We start from the raw sequence: 27,616 nt of genomic DNA on the forward strand, positions 1-27,616 counted from the left end.
AGATGGGACAAAGAGACTCTTCTTGGGTATAGGTCTAGCAGCTGGGATAGACAGTCTTGCTCTGGGCTTTCTCTTCTTACAATAGGGCATATTCCCAGCTGAGAAGTAACACCCGGGGTGTAAGGCACCCCACGATAGTGCAGCTTCATGTACCTGTGAGGAGCACCCTCCACACTTGGTCATCTATGTAGAAGCCCAGAGAAGCTGCTGAGATAAATATTTTCAGATCCTTAGACTAAAGTGAGCCAGGAATCAGAGGAGAGGTCTTGAGTCCGCTTCCTCTCCCCTACTGCATCCCTTACTCATTCTACGGCAAGTAGGTTGGGGGGAGCAGGGAGGCAGAATAAATAACCTTTGTAAGAACCATACTCCCATCCCAAGTAGCAGTGGGGAAAGCTATTTATAACAGAAAAATTGACTAGGAGCTCTTTCTGAAATTCAAGCTCAACACACCCAGGAAAAGAGGCCGGCTATGAGGAGGGAGGGAAAGAGCGGACAGTGAATGTGAGAGGGTTCCCTGACAACTCCGCTGCCCAACTTTGCCACTCAAACTTTTCCTCAAAGGCACAGGCCACCAACGCTTATTTATTCTATTTGTTGTTTGCAGAGGCAATGCAGACATTGGGCGCAGCCAGCACAAGCAAGCCAGCTATGGCTTCTGAGGTTGCTGGCCGGCCCGTTCTCCAAAACCAACCTCATACCAGCAAGGCCCGCTCAGAAAGGGAGGACTCAGCAATAGCTCAGCGTCTGAATTCTAACACTCTGAAGGCCTGGATTCCCAGATTTGTGGCCAGATTTTTGTTTATTTTTTAAACAAAGCAAATACCCTTGTGGTTTGATTTTTCCATTCCTTTGTTGATACATATCAAAATCAGATGGAAATATTCTCATAAAGACTTCAAGGACAAATGAAAAACCAGACCACAAATGAAGTAACTCAAGAAAAAGAGTATTGCCAAAGTCTTTTTTTTTTTAAGGTTGCCAAATTTTTGCAAATTTATATTCAACCAAGGTTTTAAAAACAAAGGTTGAATGCTTTAACTAAAGCCTTTTCAGATGGTGTGTGAATGTGTTTACCCTGGTCGGCCTCAATGCCACCGCTATTAACATCAAGTTCTTCTGACAGCGAGTTCTTCAGAGGAAGCCTGAACACTTTGCCTTGTGAACGATATTCTTCCAGCTCAGACTGGAGTTCATCCACTTGGTCTTGTAATACCTGGGGTTTAAAAACCAACACAGGTCTTAGATGTGACACCAAAAACATAAGCAACAACAACAAAATACATTGGACATGATCAAAAAAAAAAAAAAAAAATTTGTGCTTCAAAGGACACCATCAAGGAATGCAAAAAGACAACCCACAGAATGGAGAAAAGTTTTGCAAATTATGTATCTGATGCACTTGTAACTAAGATATATAAAGACTATTACAACTCAATAATGAAAAGACAAAGAACTGAATTAAGAAAATGGGCAAATGATCTGAGTAGATATTTCTGTAAAGAAGATATACAAATGACCAATAAGCACATAAAAAGATACTCAACATCATTCGCTATCATGGACATGCAAATTGAAACCATAATGAGATACCACTTCCCAACCACAAGGACGGCTAAAATCAAAATGACATACAATAACGACTATTGGTGAAGATGTGGAGAAATGAGAACTCTCATACCAGTAGGAATGTACATAAAATGGTACAAACCACTTTGGAAGAAGTTTGGCAGTTCCTCAAAAGATTACACATAGAGTTACTATATAACCCAGCAATTCTCCTAGGTATTTATCTAAGAGAAATGAAAACACATGTCCACACAAAAACTTGCACACGGGCCAGGCGTGGTGGCTCATGCCTGTAATCCTAGCACTCTGGGAGGCCGAGGCAGGAAGATTGTTTGAGGCCAGGAATTTGAGACCAGCCTGAGCAAAAATGAGACCAGTTTCTACCTAGAAATAGGAAAAATTAGTCAGGTGTGGTGGTATGCACCTGTAGTCCCAGCTGCTCAGGAATTTAAGGCAGGAGGATTGCTTGAGCCCAGGAGATGGGGTTGCTGTGAGCTATGATGACACCACTGTACTCTAGCCGGGGTGATAGAGTGAGACTCTGTCTCAAACAAAACAAAAAAAACTTGCACACAAATTTTCATAGCAGCATTATTCATAATAACCTCTAACCCCAAATGTCTATTAACTGATGACTAGATAAACAAAATGTAGCGTATTATTCAGCCATAAAAAGGAATAAAGTACTGATTAATGCTATAGCATGGATGAACTTAAAAAACATTATGCTAAGTGAAGGAAGCCAGTCACAAAGGACCACATATATAATTCCATGTATACAAAATGCAAAGAATAGCCAAATCTGTAGAGACAGAAAGTAGATTAGTAGTTGCCTAGGGCCGGGGAGCATAGGAGAGATTACGGCTAAGTGGAACAAGGGTTTCTTTTTGGGGTGATAAAAATGTTCTAAAATCGAATGTGGTGACAGTTGCACAATTCTGTGAATAATAAAAGATTGAATTGTACACTTTAAATGGGTAAAATATATGGTATATACAGCTGTTAACAGAAGTGGATTGAACTGGGAATTTTGGGAGGTAGAGTTGACAGATTTTACTGATGAATTCATTAAATGTAAAGACATTTAAAGAAAACATCTCTACTTGATTAGAACCAAGAGCTAAAACTTAATTATAAAAGCAGAAGAAATATTTTATTTTTTCTCAAATGTGCACATATCTTTCCTGAGAAGGTAACTTCATGATTGTTTTCTTCATCTCTGCACAATTAAAATTTTTATCTAAAGCAGTTAGAACTCAGTTATACTTAACCTTGTTAAAATAAACAAGTGTTTTTGGTTTAAGAAAAAAAAAACAAAAACCCAAATTCCTAAGCTTAGGGGAGTTAATTTTTTTTCCAAATCAGATTCCTCTTATAATATTTATATGAAAGTTTGTGTCTCTCCTGGTAAGAATTGGGAATGGTTTACTAGCTAAAAATTTGAGGGGTTCCTGCTTCATTTGCATTTTGTAAATAAACAGTATAAGAAATGTATTCAGAAAAAGGAAAAAACAGGACAAAACCAAATCACATCAGATGAGGTCTGCAATGATCAATCAGGAAAAGCTAATTTTGGAATAAACACATCAACATGACCACATATTCCTCCACTCAGAATAAAAGCATACTTTCCTCTAAATACTAGCAATTTCCGGCCTAGAGGAAGCAGACTTAAGTGCAGACTGCTTGATTCCCTATAGTTTCAGGATATTGAATAATAACATTAACAGCTAACATTTGTCTAAGTGCTGACTATAGCCCTCGCTCTGCTCTAAGAACTTCCGCTACATTCACTCACTGGGTCTTCACAACCCTGTGCAGTGGGCACTCTTACTGTTGCCATTCTATAGATGAGGAATAGAGGCCCACAGATTAAGTGATTTGCTTATGGGTCACATGGCTCTGAATCCAGTGCTCCTGCACTTACTCCATTCTCTTCGTCCACTCACCCTGCACTGCTGCTCGTACTCATTTCTCATCTGTGTCAGCCTCTCTTCTTGCAGAAAGAACTCGGCACTGCTGGGATCGAGGTCACCAAACTGGAAGGGGAAAAGGGCAAAGCTGTCATTTTTCCCGAGTGCCCTTCTTTGACCTAAAACATAGCAAAGGCCCCAGTTTCTGGTGTTCACCCAGTCTCTGGAGAATGAAAGGAATGTGACATTTAAGCAGAAACACCACCAACTGGATGACAGGGAGAACATTCTGAAGTGATGTGCTCAACCAAGGCAGGGATCGTTTCTCAGTGCCACGCAATGTTTTCCATCATAACCCACCTACTAAATTATATCCCTGCAAAAGCTGCCCAAACAATTCCCCAATAAAAATGTTCTTTGTGGCATTGCTTCTGCTCTTTAGTGTAAACTACACCTCGGGCTACCTATCAGGACATCAGATTCAAACAGATTTACCTTTTCTGCTAACACATTTTCCAAATTTTTCTGAAGTTTGTTTGTCAGATTCTCATACTCTGCCAACTTCTCTGCATTTTCCAGAAGCTCATTTTCCAGACGACTGTTTTCCTGAAGAAATTTGGGGAAATTAAATGTGGTACAGGTTAAGAAATAAGCAAATTGTACTGTTTTATATATGGTGTAAATCAGTGCTCTAGATTAAGAAAAGTTGTCCATCTTGAAATCTGTAATAGATCAGAGGAGAAAAAAGTTCTATCTTATACTAAAAACAAAGTTTGCCTTCTTTTTGATCCTCAGAACTGTGCTGTCCAATATGGTAGCACTTGCAGCCACGTGTGGATACTGAGCACTTGAAATATGTCTGGAACAACTAAAATGTGCTGTAAATATAAAATACACACCAGATTTCAAATAGCACAAAAATGTAAAATAGCTCAGTAATAATTTTTGTACACTGATTACATGTTAAAATGATAATGTCTTGGAGATATTGGATTAAATAAAATGATTTGAAATTAATTTCACTTGTTTCTTTTTACCTTATAACGTGGCTATTTGCAAATTTGAAATTGCATATGTGGCTTGCAGTATATATTAGACAGCATTGTATAGAATATTTAATAACATGAAAATATTCTCAATATTCAGTATTGTCAAATAAAACTGGTTACAAAGTACCTTGTTCAGCTGCCTGCAAAAGAGAAGTCAAAGAGAGTACAAAAAGTAGAGTAACTGGCCGGGCGCGGTGGCTCACGCCTGTAATCCTAGCACTCTGGGAGGCCGAGGTGGGCGGATTGTTTGAGCTCAGGAGTTCGAGACCAGCCTGAGCAAGAGCGAGACCCCCATCTCTACTAAAAATAGAAAGAAATTATATGGACAGCTAAAAATATATATAGAAAAAATTAGCCGGGCATGGTGGCGCATGCCTGTAGTCCCAGCTACTCGGGAGGCTGAGACAGGAGGATCGCTTGAGTTCAGGAGTTTGAGGTTGCTGTGAGCTAGGCTGACGCCACGGCACTCACTCTAGCCTGGGCAACAGAGTGAGACTCTGTCTCAAAAAAAAAAAAAAAAAAAAAGTAGAGTAACTGTAAAATCAATGTACTGATATTATAGTTTGGTTTATATTTAATCTATAAATTTATTTTGGTTTCAAGATATAAAAGCTACACATGTAAGTTGCTCATAATTTGTATATGTTTAAGTTATTATCATGTACTAACCCATCAAATGAAACCCACAGAAGATTTTTTTCCATTTAAAAGGATCTGTATATGTAGTACTTTTTAGAAAGATTTCCACCCACATTTGTTAAAACATACACAAAGAGACATGCCATTTGACATATTTTCTTCTCCACCGTTAAAGGCTGATTGGAAGAACATTATTTTCAAAGTACACTTTGCCAAAAGAACACAGAGCCAGTATATTTTTAATATATTCTAGTTCACACTCCCATACGACCACATAGAATAAAAAAGAATGTACATGAAGTATTTAAAAAAATACAACCTTCCCCTAAAATGCCAATTCTATAACTCTAACCTTTCAAAGTATATCTAAATTTAGATGCTAAAATAATATGGAGTGATCTCTGTGTATCAGGCACTGTGCTGGTTGCTTTGGAAACTGATGAATCGGATACTGTTACTGACCTCCAGGAGGGGGACAGATGTGGATACAACTATCTATGACCCAACAGGAAATGTCCCGTCTTCTGGCAAGAAAAAAGTAAATGTAATGGGAATGAAAAAGTAATTTGGCCTGCAGTGCTGGGGAAAGCAGTGAAGGAGCATAAAAGTGCTCTGCGCCCCCCCCACCCAAGGACCTGAGAGAAGTGAGGGGGGTGGTGACAGGACAACAAACACTGGGCGTTGCCGTAGGAGCTAAGGTTTAAAAGGTATGGGGACAAACCCCCTTTTAAGGGTGTTGACTACTAACACACTCGGGCTTATTTTTTTTGCAAAGAGTAACAACTTGATTGTAACTGGTCTTTAGTACAGTAGCTTTGATAGCCATACCGGGGCAGGAGAAAGGGAGGAAAGGACCGTTCAGGGTGCACATTAACCAGCTGAGAAATCCTGATGAATTCTGAACCTAATCAGAGGCTGGGGAGACAGAGAGAGGAAGGGGATAAATCTGAGAGGCGTCTTGGAGCATCAATGCCACTTAGAGACTGACAAGCGATGACAACTGAGGATTTCAGCTTCTGGGACTTATAGCATATGGTGATGATGCTGATTAGGGAGAACATTCCGGAGATGAAGCAGTTGGATGGTTAGGGAGTGATAATTAGTTTTTGATATGTGGCGGCATTTCAGGAACCTTTCATAATAGCAACAGTAGCAAGCATTTCATATGTACTCATTACTTTCCAGACACCATGGATGTATGCAATGTGGCATTTGGTCCCCACATCGATGCTATAGGGTAGATATTATTATGGTGCCAATTTTGCACATTAGGAACCAGGCTGAGTGACCTGCTCAAGGTTTCCCAGGAAGTGGTGGTTCCCAGATCCGAAGCAGGCAGCCTGACTCCAGAGCCCCTGCACACACTGGATGGTGTCACAGTCCAGTAAAGAGAAGGACCACTTCCTCCATGGAGGCACAAGAAGAAAGGAGGATATGAGAGAGAAAAGGCACATTTGGAGGCCACGAGACACACACAGGGCTCTGTGTGGCAAGAGGCAAGGCCATCTGCTGGGAATGATGGGGGCGGCAGGCAAGGAGGAGGGGGTTTCAAGGTGAGGGGCAGGTTTGGAAGAGCAGCTGAGAACTAGGGTGTCAGCCAGGTACCAAACAGCCCTGAGGACCCATGTGCCTGCACGGGATAAGAACAAGATATACTCATCAACACTGTTGGCACACAGAAGCCTGGGTCCCCCTGAAATCCAGACACTAGCAGGGCCCTGCCACGTCTGGGTCATGACCCAGCTGGGCAAACTTACAGGAATTCTTGGACTGAGCCCGGTGCAGACTTGCCCTCTCACAAGGCTGTAGTTTTCCATGTGGGGTTGCCAGCAGGGACACAGACCACAGAACTAATACGATGATTACCTTTAAAGAGAGGGCAAGGCGGTCCCGGATGTAGTTCTCTTCTGTTTTTGCCTTTTCAATTTCCTGCTCAAGTTCTAACCGCTGCTTGCCCATCTGTTGCATGATCTGCTCTCTCTCTTTTCGGAGTTCATTCTTCAAGGCTGCTATTCGCTCCTTGTACTCTTCATCCAGTTTCCTGTGAGCAAGAAAAACCGACCAACTGCCACCAAGTCCCTCAGAGGTCTCTGTATAGATCCACCAGAAATGGAAGCACAGAGTCACAGAGATGGTAACCACCCTATGCCAATATCTGGTGTGTCCTGCTTTCCCTTAGGGCATGGCCACACCTAAATCATTCCAACCAGGTGTGGCCAAACGGGCAGGCTGGCAGCGTCCCCCATGCTCTGTTCTGGCCCTGCCGCTGCAGGTGCCACTGCCCTGGGCCAGGGTGGTGGGAGGGGTCGCACCTGAGGTTGTACTCATTCCGCCGCTCTATGGCCGCATGGTGATCGTCCACCTCTGAGGCCATTAAGGACTTGAGCTTCTCAGCCTTGTCCAGATCTGATCGTAGCTTCTCTTTTTCTCTGACCACTTGATCAACTCGTTCCCTAGAATCAGAAATAAACTGAGTCAATGGGAAACTGTTTCTAAGCAACAAGTAGACCCAAGAAAGCTCTCATGTGGCTTGCTTCAATACAAAAACAAAACAAAGACAACCCAAACCCTCCCAAAACATAAAGGCATTCCACAGTTCCCTTCAAAAGCCTACGTGCCAATCTAAGCTCTACTTCATTTTCCAACAATTTAAGGAAGATTTTGCAGTAGTTAGATGATGGAAGATTAGCCACATTTGAATACAGAATGTTTCTCGAAGGCCTCGGAATGACTTGTTGGACAAGGAGGAAACAGAATGGAGCAGGCGAACCTTCTGCTCAACTCACAACAAATGCCGGATCTCAGCCTTAAAGCTGGCCAGAGCCGCCTGGTGAATGCTGTTCTTGGTGACCAAAAGTTCATTTTCAAGAGCCAGCGTCAGTTCAGTCAAGTTGATGTTTCCGTCAAGGCTGAAATCCAAGGCCTAGAAATCAGAACAAGGCAAAGTTCAAGGCAAATCACTAGTTCTAGACTCTGAAAGCAGAAAATATGAAGTTTATACAAACTCAGAGAACTGAAGATAGTCTAGAAATTGGACGAACACATTTATTTAGCGATTGGGTAGGAATAATCTCCAATCTAGAACATAACTAAGTTCTCTCTAAGGAAAGTATAGCATGATTATTTGTATTTTTTTTTAATACCATCTGGTACTATAAATTAACAAAATGGTATAGCTCCAATCTTTACCAACCAAAGAACATTTCTCATGTCAATAATTTCAGGGTTAAAAACATGGAAAGTATTTAGCAAAAGGCTCCTGGTTAAAGGGGGTAAGTGAAGGTACCTCATACTTCTGAGATCTTGTGAACGGAAGAACCATCAAGGAGAAATCAAATCAAATGACAGTGTTTAAAAAAAAATGGAAAATTTTCAACCCTTCCATGGTTTGTCATTTTTTCCCACATTTTATTACAGCTCCCTCACCTTCAGGATCTCCTGGCTGTTCTCGATGCCCTCTTCTTGCCAGGTGTCAAGTATTCTCTCCACAGACGCGTGGCCCATCCCATCGTCCAGGCAGGAGAAGACCCGAAAGCCAGTGGTACTCGTCATTGCCAAGGGGGTGGTGGTGCGTCGTCCACTCTCGTCAAAAGACTGGAAGAAGAAGGAGACTTGAGCAAGCTTAGCCTGACTCCAGGCATTTCAACAAGATGTCGGTCAACACGGAAGCTGGTTAGTCCTGACCACAATGGGCAGAAGACATGTTTCTCTAATTTACGCAGCCAGGGGAAAAAAGAAAGTCATGCAGCCTCTTTGATCTCTGTTCCCAAGTGCGTCAAGCCTATAAAGCTTATCAAAAACAATTGTCTGGCAGAGAGGTCTTCGACATAGACGAGATATGTCTCTACTTAACACCGGGTTTCTTTTGACCCAGAGCTGACATTAAGGGCATAATTAGTGGCCTTCCCACTCTGTAATTTATGGTCATTTCTCAAACCCAACCTTTCCTTTCTAATGGTTTAGTCATTCTTATTCTTCCTTTGCTTTGCTTGCTTTCCTTAGTATTTTGCTTCAGACATCAGATCAATTCATTAGAAATTATTCAAATGAGTTCTAACATTTACTCACAAAGGAAGCATTTCCTGTTAGTTTCTCACCTGCATGGAGAGATGTCTCTTCAGTTGTCTGTATGGAGTAGATGCCGATGGTGTAAGGGATTTTCCATTTTTAAACAAACCATAGAAAAAATCTTCCACACTCATTGTACCATCGGGATCAAGATTATGGAATACTTCCTCAAGCATCTAGAACACAGTAACCACATTATTTTAAATACTTCACTCAAAATAACACAAGGCCCAAAGTATATTTCTGGCCAATAGAAATCAGTACTGCTGTTGATCCTAGGAATCCAGAAATATAATTATGTCCCTTTATTTGCATTTCACTGAATTTATTTCCCTTTCCAGTAACGATATGTGCTCCTCCTTCATACAATGTCCATTTTCAACATCTTCATAATCCTATGCAATTTAGCAATTAACTGTTTTTTACTCATGCTCCTACAACAGATAATCTTTAATATTGCTACACATTATTCTTACAAATAAAAAAATTGGCTGGGTGCAGTGGCTCACGTCTGTAATCCTAGCACTCTGGGAGGCAGAGGCAGGAGGATCACTTAAAGCTAGGAGTTCAAGACAAACCTGAGCAACACAGTGAGACCCTGTCTCTACAAAAAATAGAAAATGTAGCTGGGCATGGTGGTGCATGCTTGTAGTCTTAGCTACTGGGGAGGCTAAGGCAGGAGGATTGCTTAAGCCCAGGAATTTAAAGTTGTAGTGAGCTATGATGGCACCACTGCACTATAGCCCAGGCAACAGAGGGAGATCCTGTCTCAAAAAGAAAAAATTAAAAAATATATAGCTTCCTAGTATCATAACCATAGAAATTAGTTGGATATTCATAATGGCTCTACACTGTGGTGACTCTAAGTAGTATTTTGCTAAGTTGGTATGGTAGCACAGCAGAATTTGGTCTTAGACAGATTGTAATGATCTAAGAGTTTGGGTCTGAAACCCATAACTTGGGGTTTAGAACCTTACTTAGAACAACACTGCATGTATTGGGTTTTTGTTTTAATGCACAAGAGAAACCAAGATTGGGTGAGAAGGATTTTACGTGAGTGTAATAGAAGGGTTCTGAGAGATGTAAAGACAAGACAGTTTGACTGGCTATTTTGCGCCCCCTGACAATAATCAAGTGGCCCCTAACATATAACAGGGGAAGGAGAGACTGGGCTACTGCCCCATCTAGAGGCTTCCCTGGAATGGGGTTGTTCCCTAGCTCCAGAGAGGAGTGGGCAGGGGAATGGTGCAATGAGTATCACGCAACAGGGAGGAAAGACAAACACCTCTCACTGGCAGTCGGATTCTCTTTATCTGGGGGGATTAAATTTTTCTATAGAATCATGCCTCCAATGTACGAAATAGAAATCACTTGGCTATCTTGTTAGAATGCAGACTTGGACATAGTAAGTCTAGCGGTGGGGCCTGAGACTCCCATTTATAACAAGCTCCAGGGTGACGCCCATGCCATTGAGTAGCAAGGAGACAGAATAAGCAACAAATTCACTCTTGTGGCATTAGAGCCTACGATTGGGCCCATTCTAACAGAGGCCTCAATTCTCTTAACACAGTCTCAAATTTTTAATATTTATTCCATAAATCTGGACTATTGCTAGGATCTATGTCATCTCATAATTGTTGATTTTATTCATGTAAGTGCCTGAGGCAGCTGTTTCATCTCAAATGCTTTTTTCCAATTACACTCAATAGGAAAGGTCTGTTTCCATTCTTGCTTTTATACTACTTCATCTAGAGAGAACTCGGAAACAAGAAAACCATTCCAAAGAGTAGAAATCTTTGGAAGAAGCAATAGTTCTTAACAGAGAATGTTGTGGTCAAATCAATGGAAAGGTATTTGGGGCAAGATTCTGAGGTTGCCAAGATCCCTCTGCTTCTCTTTCTTCTTCTTATCAACCAAAACAGCACTCCCCTAGAGGACAAGGCTTTCGGGACCATCAAACTAGAAGTTACGGTAAAATCCAGGTGTGCTGATTGAAGTTAAATAAGCTAACAGTTTGGCTCTAACATTAGAGCCACACTGCCTGACCTTATGACCTCGGCCAAATCAGTGCACAGCTGCCAGATGGCCTAAACACCCATCAACTGGCCCATTCAAGGTGGTGGAGCAGGTGGGCCCTGCCAGTTATTTCAGATGGGGGAGTGGGCAAGCGGTGAATAAAAGGGTGTAGATTCAGAACAGGGTGGATGGGCAGGGTGAGGCAGAAAAGAATGCAGGCAAAATGGGCAACCGGGAGACCCCTACCCTCTGAGCAAGAGCTGCCTCTAGAACACGGAGGACATTCTCACTCCCTGTGACACATGGGCCAGGTCTAGGGTTGGCTGGTTTTCTGATGTGTAAGGTGGGAAATAATGCTCTAGAATAGGGATCACAAACCCAAATACCCAGAGAGGCCGGAAAGTGATGTAAATGAATGAGGCAGGATAGTTTTGTTTTTTTTTTTTTTTTTGGAGACAGAGTCTCACTCTGTTGCCCAGGCTAGAGTGAGTGCCGTGGCATCAGCCTAGCTCACAGCAACCTCAAACTCCTGAGCTCAAGCGATCCTCCTGTCTCAGCCTCCCGAGTAGCTGGGACTACAGACATGCACCACCATGCCCGGCTAATTTTTTCTATATATATTTTTAGCTGTCTATATAATTTCTTTCTATTTTTAGTAGAGATGGGGTCTCGCTCTTGCTCAGGCTGGTCTCGAACTCCTGAGCTCAAGCGATCCGCCCACCTCGGCCTCCCAGAGTGCTAGGATTACAGGCGTGAGCCACCGCGCCCGGCCGAGGCAGGATAGTTTTAAGACAGTACAAAGCAGTGACTGCTGGCAAACTAAACACAGGCCTGCATGCCCTTCCCAAGGGAGCCAGCTGCGTCTCACTGCCTGCAAATGGAGCCAAATCTTGGATTTTTAAAAAGAAAAACTCCTGATTTTAAAAAGTGTAGCAGTAAGTTCAATTTTTAAAACATTAGGCAAGCCAAATAAAATAGGTTTTGGGCCAGATTTGGCATCAAGGAGGCTAGTTTGCCATCCCTGACCTGTTGTCATTTTTGTTTCTGGGAACCAGAGTTCCAGTTATAGGCATAAGATAGTAAATCTATTTCCCCTTCATGAAAACGTGCAGCAGCTGTGATCTCACTTTCCTTATCTATAAAATGAGGGGGTGACTAAATCTAAAATTGCTTTTAGTTGTAAAATTTTAGGATTCCAAGTTTATGTTAATGAGATCATCTTGAACTTCCAGTTCCTCTGTGGTTTAGAGCTGGTAATAGTAAGTACTATAGTATTTCACGATTGTTCTTTAGGAGGAAAAACACTCAGCGGAAGCTATGTTCAGTAAACAATCCTTTATTCATCCTCAGGCCAGAGAAAAATAACTAAATGCACTACTTCTTTTCCTGGATTTTGGAAACTCCACCAGAGAAGAAAACATAGCTCCCCACAAATGGCTGTAGTTTAACAGCTTATTCCAAGAATTGGTTTTAGATAAATAATCCAAGTTTGTGCAATGTTTTTTGGCAAAAACAACCCGGGGTTCTGCATATTGCAGTAGTTTATAATTTAGGAGGATGAATTTAATTTGATGACTCAACAGCCACCACTGAAAAATAAGTTACCCCTGAGCCATTAAAAAGGTAGTTAAAGGGTATGTAACGGTCACATATACAAGAGAGAAGGGGGAGATCTTTTCTGTAAGCCGGGCTACTTGGAAGTTTTTGATGATAAAACTTTCTTGTTTAGGAAAATAATACCACTTATCCCCTGAGCAAGCAGACAGCATAGTTTCAAATATCATTATAATCAAAGATTCCCAAAGCTACAACTATAGCTCTAATCTCTCTCCAATTCTCATTTTCAGCTCTTTGAAAGACGTATTTTGGAATTATTTATATTCTCACATTTCACAGCTATTCAGGTACTGAGCCCTGCCAGTTCCCCTCTTAACGTTTCAGAAGTTCTGAAGTTCAGAGTTTTACCAAGGAAGAGTCTTTTGGGGGCTCCTTCAAAACTCTTCTTTGTGCTTTCAAAACAACCGAACTACCCTTTTTCCATTTCCTCATGACCAGAATATTGTAATGGCTCCTGGCTGATCTATCTAACCCAAGGTTCTCTTCATGCTAATATGTAAAAGCAGCTCGGACCATCCTCAGCAAGTAAGTTTCTCCTACACATTGCTCAATCTGCTTGTGAACTCTGGGACGATATTGAGATCTTCTTTCCAGAAACCTAAATTTTTCAGACTGGCCTTCAAAATATTCACCCAACTCAAATCTACTGAACTCCTTGCTCAATTCTTCCTCCATACTTTTCCCACATTTTATTCTGTGAGTGACACTAATGTCTGACAGTTTCACATGGGGTAACATGCTTACTACACTGAGGGGCACATAGTATGGGCTCAGTGTCAGTTATTGTCAGTTTTTCTTTTCCACAGCACAGCAAGAGCTCCTCAATGACAGAAGGTTCATGAATGACTTCCCAGGGGGGAAAAATGATGTTTAACAAGCTACAGGAAGCCATGATATGGTTGTTCCTAGTTTGTGGCCGGGGAAGCTTTTATCATCGTTATTATTCCTAAATAAAATAATAATGTAATACTTACCTCTCCATCAATATTCTGCAAACCATACTGCTCACAGATAGAGACCAGCTTCTTTCGGTTCAGGTGACCATCACGGGTGATCCCCAAATCTTCACAAACTTCTTGCAGTTTCTCTTCTATCCAGTCTTGGGGAGGGGAAGACCCACTCTGCGAGGCATTCAAATCATCTGGGTTCCAAAACCTTAACTGGCCTGAGATCAAAGCATATATTGTGCTGTCTCCAAAAGAATTGCAAAGAGAAAATGCCTATTCTCAAAGAAAAATGTGCTTTTTGAAAATAAATATTATAAGAAAAAGACAATAAATGTTGATTCCATTTTGATTTGGCCCTGAGGTCTAATGAAATGGAACCATCGGTTCTTAGGCTGCAACTAGAGCAAAAAGGCACCCTATGTCTCTCTGGCAGTCATACCTAGAGAAGAAATATTATCTCCTGTGCAATACTGCAAAGTTCTAGGCTTTTTTTATTCCAACTGAGAACATCACAAGCTTAGGCTGTAGTGTGATCATAAGAGAAGGCTGGTTGAGAGCCATTCCAAAGAGCTCTATGACCTCTGCCTCAACTGTAGCTGCCAGACTGAATTATCTCCACTTTCTTTCTAGTCTAAGTATTAGAGCATCTTTTACTGAGAAGAAAATAATTTCATGATAAAAGTCTCAAGATTAGCCTGTTCCCAAATCTTTACAATATAGATACTCTGACATACAGAAACCAAACAGTACAACTTGAAAGAATAAATGGTTGCCAACTACAAATTCCCAATCATATATTAAAGATAAATTCTATTTGAAGATTTAAGGATCAAACTACTTATTTAAAAAAAATCAAAACTGCTTATTTGTCCTCTATTAAAACTCCCAATTTCTAAATATTCTACTTACATATTAAAGATTCTGTAAAGTCATCACTTAACCATGAAATAAAGACTGGCACAATTTTGTGTGCCTCGAAGAACCTTGGAGGGTTGAAAGGAGTTTCAGTGCTACTCGTACTATTTACTGACGGAAATTAAGCCCATTACTGCTGTGTCTTTCAGGCTGGAGACCTAAGAACGTATTGTATTATAATTACGCCTAAGTACAGTTGATCCAGAGCAGGCTGTGAACGGGACTGAGGTTCTGTCAGCTGATCCACAGCGCCATCTGGTGGCCACAGCACAACATGTTCGAAGGCTTTTTAAATACATTTGAAACTTGTCAAGGGATACATTTTATTAATAATAGGTCACTATTTAGTTTAGGACTGTTTGCAAATAAATTTCAAAGTCTGGATAAGAGAGTAATTAGCCTATAAGTGGAATTATACATCTTAATTGTCATTTCCTGCATGATGTTAAATCCTAGGACTTTAAAACCAAGAGTTATCAACTGGGAATGAATTTTTTGTTGCTGTTCTCAACGTTAATTCCCAGCTGGCCTCCAACATCAGAAATGCAAGCAGCCGGGGTGTGAAGAGTGGCCTCTGAATGCATCCCTTCCCTTCCAGGCAGGTCCTGACACACACTCAGCTCTTACCTTCCGCTTCATACTCCTCACTGTGTTGCGTCTTCCAGTGCTAGAGAAGGCAAGAGAAGATGAGTGTACTTTAGAACTTATTCATAAAGAACTATCCTAGCTTTTCCTCGACCAGATCACTCTCTGCCTCAGAAATCATCATTTGAGAGAGTCACAAGATTTCAGGACCCTCTGGTGTTTTATTTAAATGGTTTCCCTTCAGTTAACCGCCAATCAAGAGAAGACTCCTAAGAAATACACACAGCCTTCCCCAGTACTTCATCAAGGATTTGTCTTTCTCATTTGCAAAGTCACATATTCCACAGCAAAACCTATCACAACCAATTAAACCAAGCCAAAGCAAACATTCAGAATCCATCAACAAACAAGGATTATGCATAAATTTATGAATTTGTTCTTTAATAAATGTGTATTGAGTGCTCACTTTTGTGCTAGGTATTGTACATGTTTCCAGATTTGAGAAGTTTATATGCTAATGAAGACGTGCAGATAAATAATCAGGAAGCACAACAGGGCAGTGTTTTAAGTGCTATGACGAGGAAGTTCAGGATGGTATACGGGTACCTAAATGGGATACTTTAGACATGGTAGATCAGGGTAGACTTTCTGGAAGAAGCAATGTCTAAACTGAAGGATAAATTGCAGAGAGCCAAGAGAAAAAAAGAAAGCAGTTGTAATTTGCTGAAGCAAGGAGGCAAGAACGATCCTGGTATGTTTGTGGTACACTGAGGAGAGAGATCCAACCCAAAACAAGTGGGCTAGAAGCATGAGTTAAATAAAATATACATTACCAGCAAATTACATTAAAAGTAGTGACATTTATCTGAAATGGACCATTTTGTCCCCTTATGCTTCATTACTACTGGGTCTTCTCCAGGGTCACAACATCCAGTTGTGGGCAAAAGTGCCCAGCCAAGGGCACAAGTCAGGACCAAAAATCCAACCCTTGCTCCACTGGCCAAGCATGGCACAGGTCAGCTTCCAGCCAGCTGCAGCGAGTAGGTCCACAGCGGCTTTGGCCTCTCCAGCGAGCTGCCTAATCACTGCTGTTGGGAGGTGCTGCAACCACTGAAGGAAACCACATTGAGAAAAGGTGAATCCCCCTTTCAAAACAGGGCTGCCGTCTTAGCAAAGATCCAATTTTGTGAATGAAGCTGCCTTTGATAAATAACCAGCCCATTCCATTCTCTGAGATGCCTGAACTGTACAAGACTAGTTAATGTCTAATTATATGAGCTGAAGTCTTTTAGGCAACCTAAGCTCATCTACTTTATTCTCCACACTCACGTGTGGTAGTTCTCTTCTCTTAAACGAGGGACAACCATCTACCACAATTTCACAGCTCCACATTTTACTTAGAAAGATATCGAAGATAGCACCAATTGAGAAAGTTCACCTAATTTGGCCACACTAAACTGAAACCCCAAACTGACAATGCTGAAGTAGATTATTCGTGGCATACAGAAGACACCAAAAGGCCGTAACTTAAAATGTGTAGGTTCACTACCACTCATTCAGATTACAACTGAAAGTCAATAATAAACATGGTATCAATGAAAACTGAATTAGGACATGGTGTGATTTTTGCTTATTTGTTTCTGATCATTTTATCAAATCACTCAGCCCGCGTTTCTACATAAAGACACATCTTGAAACTGGTAGATGTACGAGGCATGGTGGATCAGGAAGAAAGTGCTGGCATGCACAGCCCTCCATAAATTTTGTTACATTATCATTTCTGGGCAGAATTTCACTGGTTTTATATAAGAAAGTTGAAATTAATAAAGACTCACTAATAAAAGCATCTTGTCTGTCTGCCCTCCACATTTATTTCGCTATCAGAGCAGATGATTTAAATGCTCATGCTACTTTGGCATCCAAAATTGTGAAAATTCATTATTTAGCATATAAGTTGGAAACATCCTAGAATTAAATCTATTAAGCTCATATTTATTTCTCTATCAGAGCAGATGATTTAAATGCTCATGCTACTTTGGCATCCAATTTTGTGAAAAGTCATTATTTAGCATATAAGTTGGAAACATCCTAGAATCTATTAAGTCCACCTACAACACATAAAATAGGGTTTTATGGTTTAAGAACTATTGGTCAAAATAAACCCTACCAAATCACAAGCAAGTGATGATTTTTAATAGCAGAAACTGATGGGAGAAATGGCAGGAGAATATTTTCTCACTGGACCCAAACCATGAAGACAGCCCAGTCAGGTATACAGTTGTAAAAATGCAACACAAACACACACCTTCAAAAAAAAAAAAAATCCTTGATCATTCCTAAAGCAACAAGGTGTATATATGGTTACATAAAAGTTTCTTACATTTGCTCATTTACGTCTCAATTCATTTTAAAATCGTGAGCAATGGCTCAGAGAACCGAGATACATTGATACACTGTTTCCAACCTCTCATGAGTCTATGGGACGAGCTACACGTTGCTGGTTCATTCTCCAGGACAGTACTTCCTGCTGCCTTCTCTCCCGGATTTTTACACCTAATTAATAAGAGATGGAGTGTGGAGGCTCCCGCACAGACTCAGGAGTCAGAGTACCTGCGCGGAATCCTGCCTTCCCTACCAGGCTGGCCTTTGCCAAGTTTCTGGACCTCTTTTGCCTATAAAATGGGAATAAAGTTGTGCATATTTCATAGAGTTGTGGTAAAGTGCTTAGAATTGTGCCTGGAACACCATAAATTCTATAAAATTTTGTTATTTTTATTGGACATGTGTTTACGCAATATATAGTAAATTTATATTTGCACAATTTTTTTTCATTACCACGTTTAAACTTAAAGCATTCATTTGGGTAGGCCTGGGGAGGTATCCATTATGCATATAAATCTGTAAGAAAAATGCCAAGTCTCCAGCACATAAGCAAAGAACACAGACAATTCACATAAGGGGCAACACAATTAAACAAATAGGGGGGAAGTTTCCTCTCAACAGCAATCAAAGAAGTATAAAGTGAAACCAGAGAGTCATTTTGTTCCTATCAAATTAGCAAAGTATTTAAGATATGACTCCTACTCTCATCAAGGTTATGATTTAAAATAGTCCTGTTTATATGTTACTGGTAACAATGTAAATGGATATTATTCTTTTAGTAAAGAAAATGGCTTTATGTATCAAAAACAATAAAAAATGTTCATACTCTTTGACCCAATTTCACTTGATATCCAAACGCAATAAAATCAAAGAAAAACGCCATATGTATAAATGTGTGTATTGTAGCACTTTTTGTAACAATAAAGTATTGAAAACAATTTAAATATTCTACAAGAGAGCATAAAGTATAATGAATGGTACATCATAATGTAGTCATTAAAAGTATAATTAAAAAAACATGTAGGAACATGGAAAAACATCTCATGAAATGTTAAATGAGAGACCACAACACAAATGCTCTCTCTACCACGATTACCACTGGCAAAAATATTTATACAATTAGACACAGACTGGAAGAAAATAGAGATAATAAAAATAGATACATTTTGGTTGATGGACTATGAGAGACAATTTTATTTCCTTTACTGTTCTACATGTTGTTTATGCAATACAAATAGGTACGATTTTCACTAGTTCCTTTGCCCACCTGCCTTCAAATTCTCACTAATCTCCTATGACTGATGTGCAGATAAAGGTATTTTGGTAAGTACCTCTCTGCAATGTCAGCATCCTCCTCCTGCACTGTGACAGCTGAAGACAGTTTGGTGGGAAGACCTGGTGCTGCTCAGGTGAGCGAATGTTCCTGACATCAAAGCCTCCTGAGCTTAGCAGAGTGTGGCAAGATCAGAGACACGGGTCTGAGACCCGCCTTCTTGAGACAGTCCAACCCAACAGCGTCAGGTAGGGCACAGCCTCCTAAACCCCAGGCAGCACCTGTACCTGCACCTTAAGTGATCTCACACAAATCCTTAAGGCAAGTGGGGATGGCAGGGTGAGGGATAACTTAAACATGTTTCGAACTGTCCTGCGGTGCTGGTTTCCCAAGCATTCCTCCCACGACCCTTTGTAAGAAACGCAGACCCAGCTAGGACCGCCCTGCTGAAAGGAGAAGTGAGCTTGTGCTAATGGCTACATTTTCAGTCCAAGGCTACCTCGATTGGAGACGGAGTTTACCACCCAGATAGGGTGTTATATATGCTATGCTTCTTCCCTGTCTCCACCAAGGGTCTGTTCCTTTAGTAAGAGGGAGGTAAGCACATGAGGGCTGAACAGTTGTTATTAAATTGCAATTTCGGGAGGTGGGTGGGGGAAGATTCAATTCATTCACAGCTCATTTATTTTCATTCTCACTGCCTGGAGCCAGCAGTTCCAATTAAAAAGCAGGGGAGAAGGAGGGGAAGGCAGGTTAGAAGGTTGGGGGGATTAGATCATTCAGCTACTGGAACACCACCAATGAAAGGAGGCATCTTTCTGGAAGAGGGTCCTGTCACTGCAGAGGGCTTACCCAGCACAGTGAAAGCCTGGCAGGGGGCCTCCAGACCAGCTCCGCAGTGAGCACTGGAAGGGACAGAATCACAAAAATCTTCGGGAAAGCAGGGGAGCAAGGGAGGGACGACTGCTGGGATGTGTTCACAATACTAAATTCATGAGAAAGGATTTTTCATTTTTTCACTTGAAATGTATGTAGCCTCTCACTGGAGAAAGAATGGATATTAATACCTATAAAAACCATCCTGCGGAACTTCAGCTCCTCCCTACTCGGGAGGCACAGTTGTAGAGCGGGTAAGCGCAGAGGTCTGGCAGACAGACTGGGTTAGGTTTGGCTCTACCACGTTCTGTGACCCCTCAGTGCCTTACTTTATCTGCAAAGTGGGGATGACACTCCTCCCCACCTAACGGGACACGGAGGCATATGCTTGGCACTTGGGAAACCTTAGCTGTTATTACTATTCCAGCCAGAACAATGATGTGGTTAGGGGTCTGGGCTCCACAACCAGAGTCCTTGAGTTCAATTTCATTCCACCACGCACTGGCAGTGTGACCCTGGGCAGGTTCCTTAACCTCTGTGTACCTCGGTTTCCTCATGGTAAGTGAATAATAATTCCTACCTTCGAGGGTGTGGTTCACATTTGGAAAGCACTTAGAATAGTGCCTAAGTGCTAAGTATTTCTTAAGTAAATATTACAATTACTTTCTTACTACTTGGATGTTCAAAACTAGGACAAGGCTAGAAGAAACAGCAGACAGGCCAGTGTCAGCTTTAAGAACAAACCCAGAAGAGACTCTCTTTAAAAACTGCAGCTTTGGTATGTTAATTAGCTTGATTTAATCATCTGACGATAGATAGATAGATAGATAGATAGATACATACATACATACATACATCAAAATGTGCCATAACATATATATAAACATATACAATTTTTGTCAATTATATCTTCATAAAGCTGGGGAAAAATTAAAAATGACAGCTTTCAGCATGGTGATTATGATGAAGCAGTCAACTTTTGATTCAGCTTAGGATCAGGGCTTCCCCTGGAGTCCCTCCCCCTGCAGACAGTGTCCCCTGGGCAGCCACAGCTGGCAGGGGATGCCCAGTGCCAAGTGTCCTGGCCAACAGCCCCATCGAGAGCAGACGGAGGGGAGAGGGGCAGAGGTTGCCTGCTACAGAAAGCAGTCCCCACCCGCCTCAGGCAGACAAAGACCCACACCCGCCCTGTGGGTCATGCATCTCAATGTCATCTGACCATTGTGGCTGGCTCTTGGGTTGTCCTACAGCTGGACGAGGGTACCCCACACCGTCAGCCGCACAGGCGGCACCAATTTCAGGAATGCTTTCTTTGGAGGGACACCTGCTTTGCTGGACTGCAGAGCAGATGGCCTGAGCCTCTCGGATCCCCAGCTTCCAGCCCGGGGCCGAGCCAGCATCTGCAGCCTGTGGACCTGGCGCGGCCCCTGCCCACAATAGCCCAGCCGCCGCCCCCACCAGCCATCTGCTCCAGCACAGACCTTTGTGCCCCACAGAATGTACGGCTAATTAAAACGATTATGGGGGCACACACGGGGCTATTCTTTCCCAGCAGAGGTTGCTGAGCGGATCTCAGCAGCCTCAGAGCCTGAAGCAGATTTTTTTTTTTCTTTTTTGAAAGGAGAAAGCCTCGAAAAGCCAGAGAGAAGAGGAAGGAAATTTACTGGAATAACACAGTTCCCCAAACAAACCGAGCTGTAGTGTCCATTTAAGAGGGCACCACACTTAGCTAAGCACAGGAAGTCTCTAAAGAAAAACAGAAATCAGTTTAAGGAGAATGCTTACGATAAAAACTTGTTAAGCTTTTAAAAATACATCATCCATGGCATATTTTATTCATGGTCCTAAATATTTATCAAGTCCAGGTTCTGAGCTGGGTACTGGAAGCTATGTGAGCCCAGCAGGGCTGGCTATCGTTTCTGCAGGGACACACTTCCCAGGACTGTGGTGCATTTTCCACTATGCCGCCCTTGAAGGCAAAGGCAATGACAGCCCTGCTCCCAATCTCTCTATTCTGAACTCAGGGACAAGTACTCAGCCCAGAGCTGTCACCACTAGAATGCAAATCAGTGCCTTTATTTTTAAAAGCAATTAAATGCTACAAGTGCTGGGGATAACAGGAATTATTAATACATGATTTTTAAATGCACACACATTGAGATGAGTCCTGCTACATTGCCAAAAAGCCTTCAATACTGCCAGGGTGAGGAAATGCTGAATTTAAGAGTTTGATCCTTAAGTCTCTTCTCCTACCAAGGTTAGGGACTGGTTTTGGTTCACTGGATTTTACGGTCTTTAAAGGAAAGGGATGTTCTTTTAAAAAAATACCTCTCCTGTTCCTCAGAGTTTCTCAATGAGTACTAAACAATACTTTTCTATGTGGAAGATATTTAATGGTATATAGCTGGAAAATGTTCCCATCATCATTAAAATTACCTTGTTAATTTTTGATTTGTTGTCTGTTTTAGTTTCTAGTTAGAAAATAAACATGAGAAATTGTTGATCTGGAAGGCGGTGGGGAGGGGGCCGGACTCCAAGGGAATTCCCTCTGGGATTTAGTCAGGAAGACTTGCCAGGTCACCAAAGCCTGAAAGTACACGTTAGAACAGGAGACATCTTACCCATCAGCTTTGAAGGGGCTCCTTTATATCACTTTCAAGTGATCTACACTTGCATCTTGAATGAGTGTTTCATCTCTGGGAATAGCCACATGATCTCATAAGGCTTAAGAAATATAAAGAGGAAGGCTGAAATTCCATTAATAAAAAATCTATCGTGATGACATCATATTTGCTGGGAATAGATGGCATCAGTAATGAAACTGCTTGCTTTGTCAAAGACTGAGAAAAAAAATTTAACAAAGCAGTAATAAAAATAGCTACGTTTCAACTACAAAAGATCTGAGCAGAACTTCTCTCAGTTATTAAGAAGTTTACTCCAGAATTAAATATTGACTCTGCACAATGTAAATGAATAATTCATCAAGTTTTACTGCAAAGTTATGCATATATGGAAATGAACATAAGGGAAAAGATAAGTCTGTTTCACACTTCTTGAAGAAGTTTGGTTTTATGTAGGATAGTAAAATCAGTTTCTTTTCTTTTTTTTTTTTTAAGCTTTTAAAAAAGCACTACCCCCCAACCTCCTATGCCCAGGGTCCCAACACAAGGACTGGATTTGCTTGTAATGCAGCAATCAGCTTTAACTATTCTCTCAGGTTCTAACTTAAACTGCAATGTGCAAGCCAATGGTTTTGGCTTACACTACTATTGTCTACAGTTGAAGAAATAATTGTTTAAAGCCCCTCGCTGTTGATAAGAATCTTACTAGACCCAATTTAGTCCCTGTGGGGGAAAACAGTTAACAAGGTGTGCCCTGTTTTCAACCAGGGCAGAAGGCAAAGTGGCCCTGCCCCAGTTGTATTAATTGCACAACCTTTCCTACCAGGTCTGAGTAACAGAGAATAGAATTGAGAATTAGCTTAGCTTTGTTTTTTTCCTCTTGCACCTACCCTTGGAAGAAACATGAGCATGACATTCAAGGTCATTTCAGTAGCTATTCATGTAAAAAGGAGAAAATTTTACTCTTCTGAATCTAATATCTCACTGCTATTTCTTAAAGAAGTAAAGCAAAAACAGTGACAACCAAAACCTTCTCACTAATCACACCTTAGGCAGGAATCAAGAAAGTGCCCTTTGTTAGCCTGGATTAATCCGGAATAGAATGTCCATCTGAATTGACTTGGGTGAAGATGATCCCATGGAAAAAGAAAAATCACTACTTTCCTTTCAATACCACCCGAGACGAGAGGTCAGACTCCCACGGGATTCATTTGCCAGATAAACACACCAAATTGGAAGTTGGACACACATTGCAGCCCGATGGTGGGACCCACCTGTCACTTGTGAATTAAAACATTCTGCTTCAGGGTTTCCAAGTGCAATTCTGAAATACACATTTTAGTGCTGAAAATTTAGCAAGATCACAGTCGTCCTTCCCTACAGAATGGCTTTATTGCCCTGTAAGCTAAACTTAGTGGGGGAGACATGCTTGATAGCTAGGTTAGATATTTTCTGTTCCAGCAGGAAAGAATCAAATTGCCTGACAAAAGCATGGGGATGGGGAGGCAGGAATGGGATAAAGACCATTAAAATATTTATCATTTACATTGGAGTTTTAATATGTATGAATGGAAATAAAAGTCAAAAATGGGCAAAAACACTTCATAACAAGGTATATCTTCATACATCCTATTTAGGGGACGAGGCCATGGTGGTGGGACATTTGCTGCCTCATATTCACGAGGTGGGCCCTCCTCACCTGTGGCAGCACATCACAGTGGTGCACCGTGAGTAGTCACCTGCGCCCAGTCACTTGCAACCGATGAAGCCTGAAGCTTCACGTGGGACTTACATTAAATATAAATGTAGTTGCTTCAAAGCCATCTCTGTTAAAGCCTCACCCTCACTTGCCTGCATTTCTAGATGTTTTCTTGAGTGGGAGAGAGAGGGTGGAGTTATGGACAGACTGCAGAGAATTATGCTCAGTAGTCACTGAGAATTACCTATAATTTTGGTTATGCTTACGGGAGAAAGGCTCCCAAATAAGGATGCAGAAAAAATCAGGTGAACCTCTAACCCAGCCTGGGAATGAATTCTTGTCCACCCGAAGCAGCCTCCCCTACTATTCTACTGAATAACCCTAGAGGGAAAGAGGGGAGATATTATTATTTTATCTTTTCAGCTTGACTGTTTGCTCACTTATCCCCTCATAGGATGAATTCCTAGAAGGAAGTGAGCACCCACCCCCGACAGCTTTTATAGGTCCCTGTGACACTGGTCCATTCCACCGCCGCCCCCCCCTTTCACAAGTCCTCAGAAAAATAAAATTATTCTTTGTTTCAACCTAGAGCTAAAGTTAGTCTCTTGATGGGTAGCAACAGACTTCCCCTTTGTATAATCAATGACAGGTTCAGGCCTTTTTATTGTCTTCATTAAAAAATCCTAAAGACACTTTAGGAAAAATCAGGCATGTCTGAGAGCAGGAGAAACTGTAGGCCAAAGGCAAGCCAAGAATCTCACCTTCCTCGAAGCCACGATTCAGGAGTCAAAGCAAACGCAGAATCGGAACTAAGAAGGCCGTCTCCAGCTTCCCACCTGACTACTCCTTATGAAATATTCACATCAGGGAGGCCCAGCCCCACACCCTCCTTCGATATGGCCTGGTGGCACTGAGATGAAGTATGAACCCAAGGAATAAATTCTTAACACCCGCAACGAAAGGAGACTAAAGAGCCCCAGGCAACCAAATGGGAGAAAAAAGAAGCCAACAATCCAATAAAGAACTCCTCACAGATTCAGAACTCCTTATAAGAGTAAATAAATCCCACAGGTCATTGAGAAATGTTTTCACCCCTCCCCTCCCCAGCTGGAGGCCAGCCTAGAAGAGGGGAGATCACCGGGGTCTCCTAGGAGACACAGACAGCTTCTGCAGAAGGGGCAGGGGGCTTTGGAGCAAGCCCATGCTGCCCATTGGCCAACAGAGTAGCCCTCAATCGCTGAGGTGGATATGGAAACTGGCCAGGAAACGGGAATGCCATCTTGACACAACGGTATGTAGCGAGACTGGCAGGCTGACAAAACCGCACCACAGGACCACTGTACACGCACCAGTGAAGGCAGCACGTATGATCCTCAGCCACGGCTGCTGCATAATGCTGGGCTTTGCCCTTTTAACAATGTCATCAGGAACATTAAAAACATCACATGTGAAGCTATTAATTTTTTTAAAAAGATAGAAATTATTTGAAAACTGACGGACTCAATTCAGCTTACAAAACACTTCATTTTTAGGCAAAAAAGCAGTTGCATGAGCTTTGGTTTCAGTCTACTTTTGGCAATTAAAAAAAAGGCAGGGTGAAAAGGTGTCACCTGGTGCTCCTGTGGGCATTGTTCTGGTGTAAGTACAACAATATCAAAGTTGCGTCAGCAGGAGTCCTTGCTGAGGACGGAAGTCCAGAGACACGACCCTCTCGGAGCCTCCATCTGCAGTTGTGCTCACGGAGGGTGGTACGCACTATGCCTTCCACTGACACCATCAAGAGGTCACATCTAAGGGGTTTCTGGAGCAGCTAAGGAAGCGGTAGCACGTCACGGGTGAAATGATTCTCCCAATATATTCTTTTACTGAGACACAGGCTGTAAGATTTTGCCTGGGCTCAGGCCTCAGTTCTTATCTTTATTTATACATGAAACCAAAGTCTCACTTTTTAAACAGTAAGCTTTACTGGACATCAGCGGATTAAGATATACCAAGGACATAAGAAGATATGCTGCCGACAAGTCAGCCCTGCCTAAGAACTTTCTGGGTATTTCCAGGTGGGGACTAGAAACTATCATATCAAAAAATAAGTAATCATTTAATTCCTTAGCACCAAATAATAATACCTTTGGGACTGACAATAGTTGGAGAAATGAGATCTCAGATGTTAAAGTGTTTTCCAAATAACAAAAACTTACCCCCTAAAGTGTTGAGACATTTTAACCATTTCTTTTTCACAGAGAAGTAAAATACATTCCATACTACTCAGGGTTATAAAACAGACTTTATGTAATAAAATGATACCCTTACTGACCAGCAAGATAAATATTATGAACACTGTACTAACTAAATTATGCAAATTAATTGCCTTCCTGAAATTGTACATGTAAAATTTTTGTGCATGTGAGTATATGTGTTTTATTGGGGAAAGGTCCCTATCTAATTCTCAAAGGGACCCAAGAAAGGGAAGGGACTGCTGAAACTGTACCTAAGATGGGAAGTAGCCTCTGGCCCAGACTGACCAGACTCCTGGTACTGTGATGTTCTAGGCAGTGTTTTCCTTTTCCTTTTTCATGGCTTTTTCTGTTTTCGGCCATCACTTCTTAACCCATACTACCTTTGTGGGTTTTCTCTCTTCTAGTTGTTTTCCCTCTTTCTCTTCTCAATAACATTTCTGCTACTGCTCCTTCACTTCTGGTGTGAGGACAAGTATCGCTCGTTTTAAAGAAATGATGCAGACTTCTTCTGATTAACAGATCCGTCATGTGTTCTTATAAATTTCACTGCTTACTGCCAGATGCATTTCTTCTCCACACCTGGGCTCTTTCTAGTTATCTTTGAGTCTGTGGGTATTCTGGAAAGTTGAGGATGCTAGATGACTGACTGGAGAGGATATTATTGGGAGTAAGCTTCCTGCAGATGATAGTAAGCTGAACATAGACGTTAGACAGCAATGAACACATGCGTGCACATACACATGCACACCCAAATCAATATACAATCTACAGAGCACTTTCAGAAAGTTGAAATGCTTTGTCTCCTTTACAGTTTATATTAGTATCCGAAATATCTGCAGCCCCAGTCTGAGCTGGGATTTACAAGAAATATTTAGAGCTTGCTCAGCATGGCATTTTCAATCATGTTCTATAAATGGGATGCTGGTAAATGAGCCGTAAAGAAAGAATAAAGAAAATGTTAATGCTCCCCCTTTATTGGTAGATTACGGCAATGTGCACAATGAAAAGAAGGGAGGAGGGGGGCAGGCGAATCTCCTAACGCTGGAGAGCGAGACACGCCCGGGTGCAACAGAACCAGTAAGAAGAGCCGTGGCAGCTGCTGAGCACTGTGCAAGTGGCCCTGCTCCATGTGTCTTGAGGCAAGAACCAAGTGTTTCAGCTGCTTTACCACAAAAGATAAGACGCAGGCTCTCAAAATGCCTAGACACAT

General features: G+C 41.6%; 1 protein-coding gene across 4 annotated transcripts in view; it reads right to left on the reverse strand.

Moving 5' to 3' along the window:
- The window catches only part of NIN (ninein), a 93,573-nt gene that overhangs the window by 33,155 nt on the left and 32,802 nt on the right, over positions 1-27,616 (reverse strand). For all 4 annotated transcript variants that reach the window (XM_069486848.1, XM_069486876.1, XM_069486858.1 and 1 more), the window contains 10 exons: positions 15,361-15,400; positions 13,846-14,036; positions 9,268-9,414; positions 8,597-8,764; positions 7,957-8,093; positions 7,483-7,623; positions 7,037-7,211; positions 3,978-4,088; positions 3,519-3,608; positions 1,078-1,216 (listed from right to left, as the gene is read on the reverse strand). In XM_069486848.1, the coding sequence (XP_069342949.1) occupies positions 1,078-1,216; positions 3,519-3,608; positions 3,978-4,088; positions 7,037-7,211; positions 7,483-7,623; positions 7,957-8,093; positions 8,597-8,764; positions 9,268-9,414; positions 13,846-14,036; positions 15,361-15,400 (1,339 nt within the window). The remainder of the gene's footprint in view (positions 1-1,077; positions 1,217-3,518; positions 3,609-3,977; positions 4,089-7,036; positions 7,212-7,482; positions 7,624-7,956; positions 8,094-8,596; positions 8,765-9,267; positions 9,415-13,845; positions 14,037-15,360; positions 15,401-27,616) is intronic.

The sequence above is a fragment of the Eulemur rufifrons genome, chromosome 2, assembly GCF_041146395.1.
Source record: "Eulemur rufifrons isolate Redbay chromosome 2, OSU_ERuf_1, whole genome shotgun sequence".
NCBI classification, from domain to species: domain Eukaryota; kingdom Metazoa; phylum Chordata; class Mammalia; order Primates; family Lemuridae; genus Eulemur; species Eulemur rufifrons.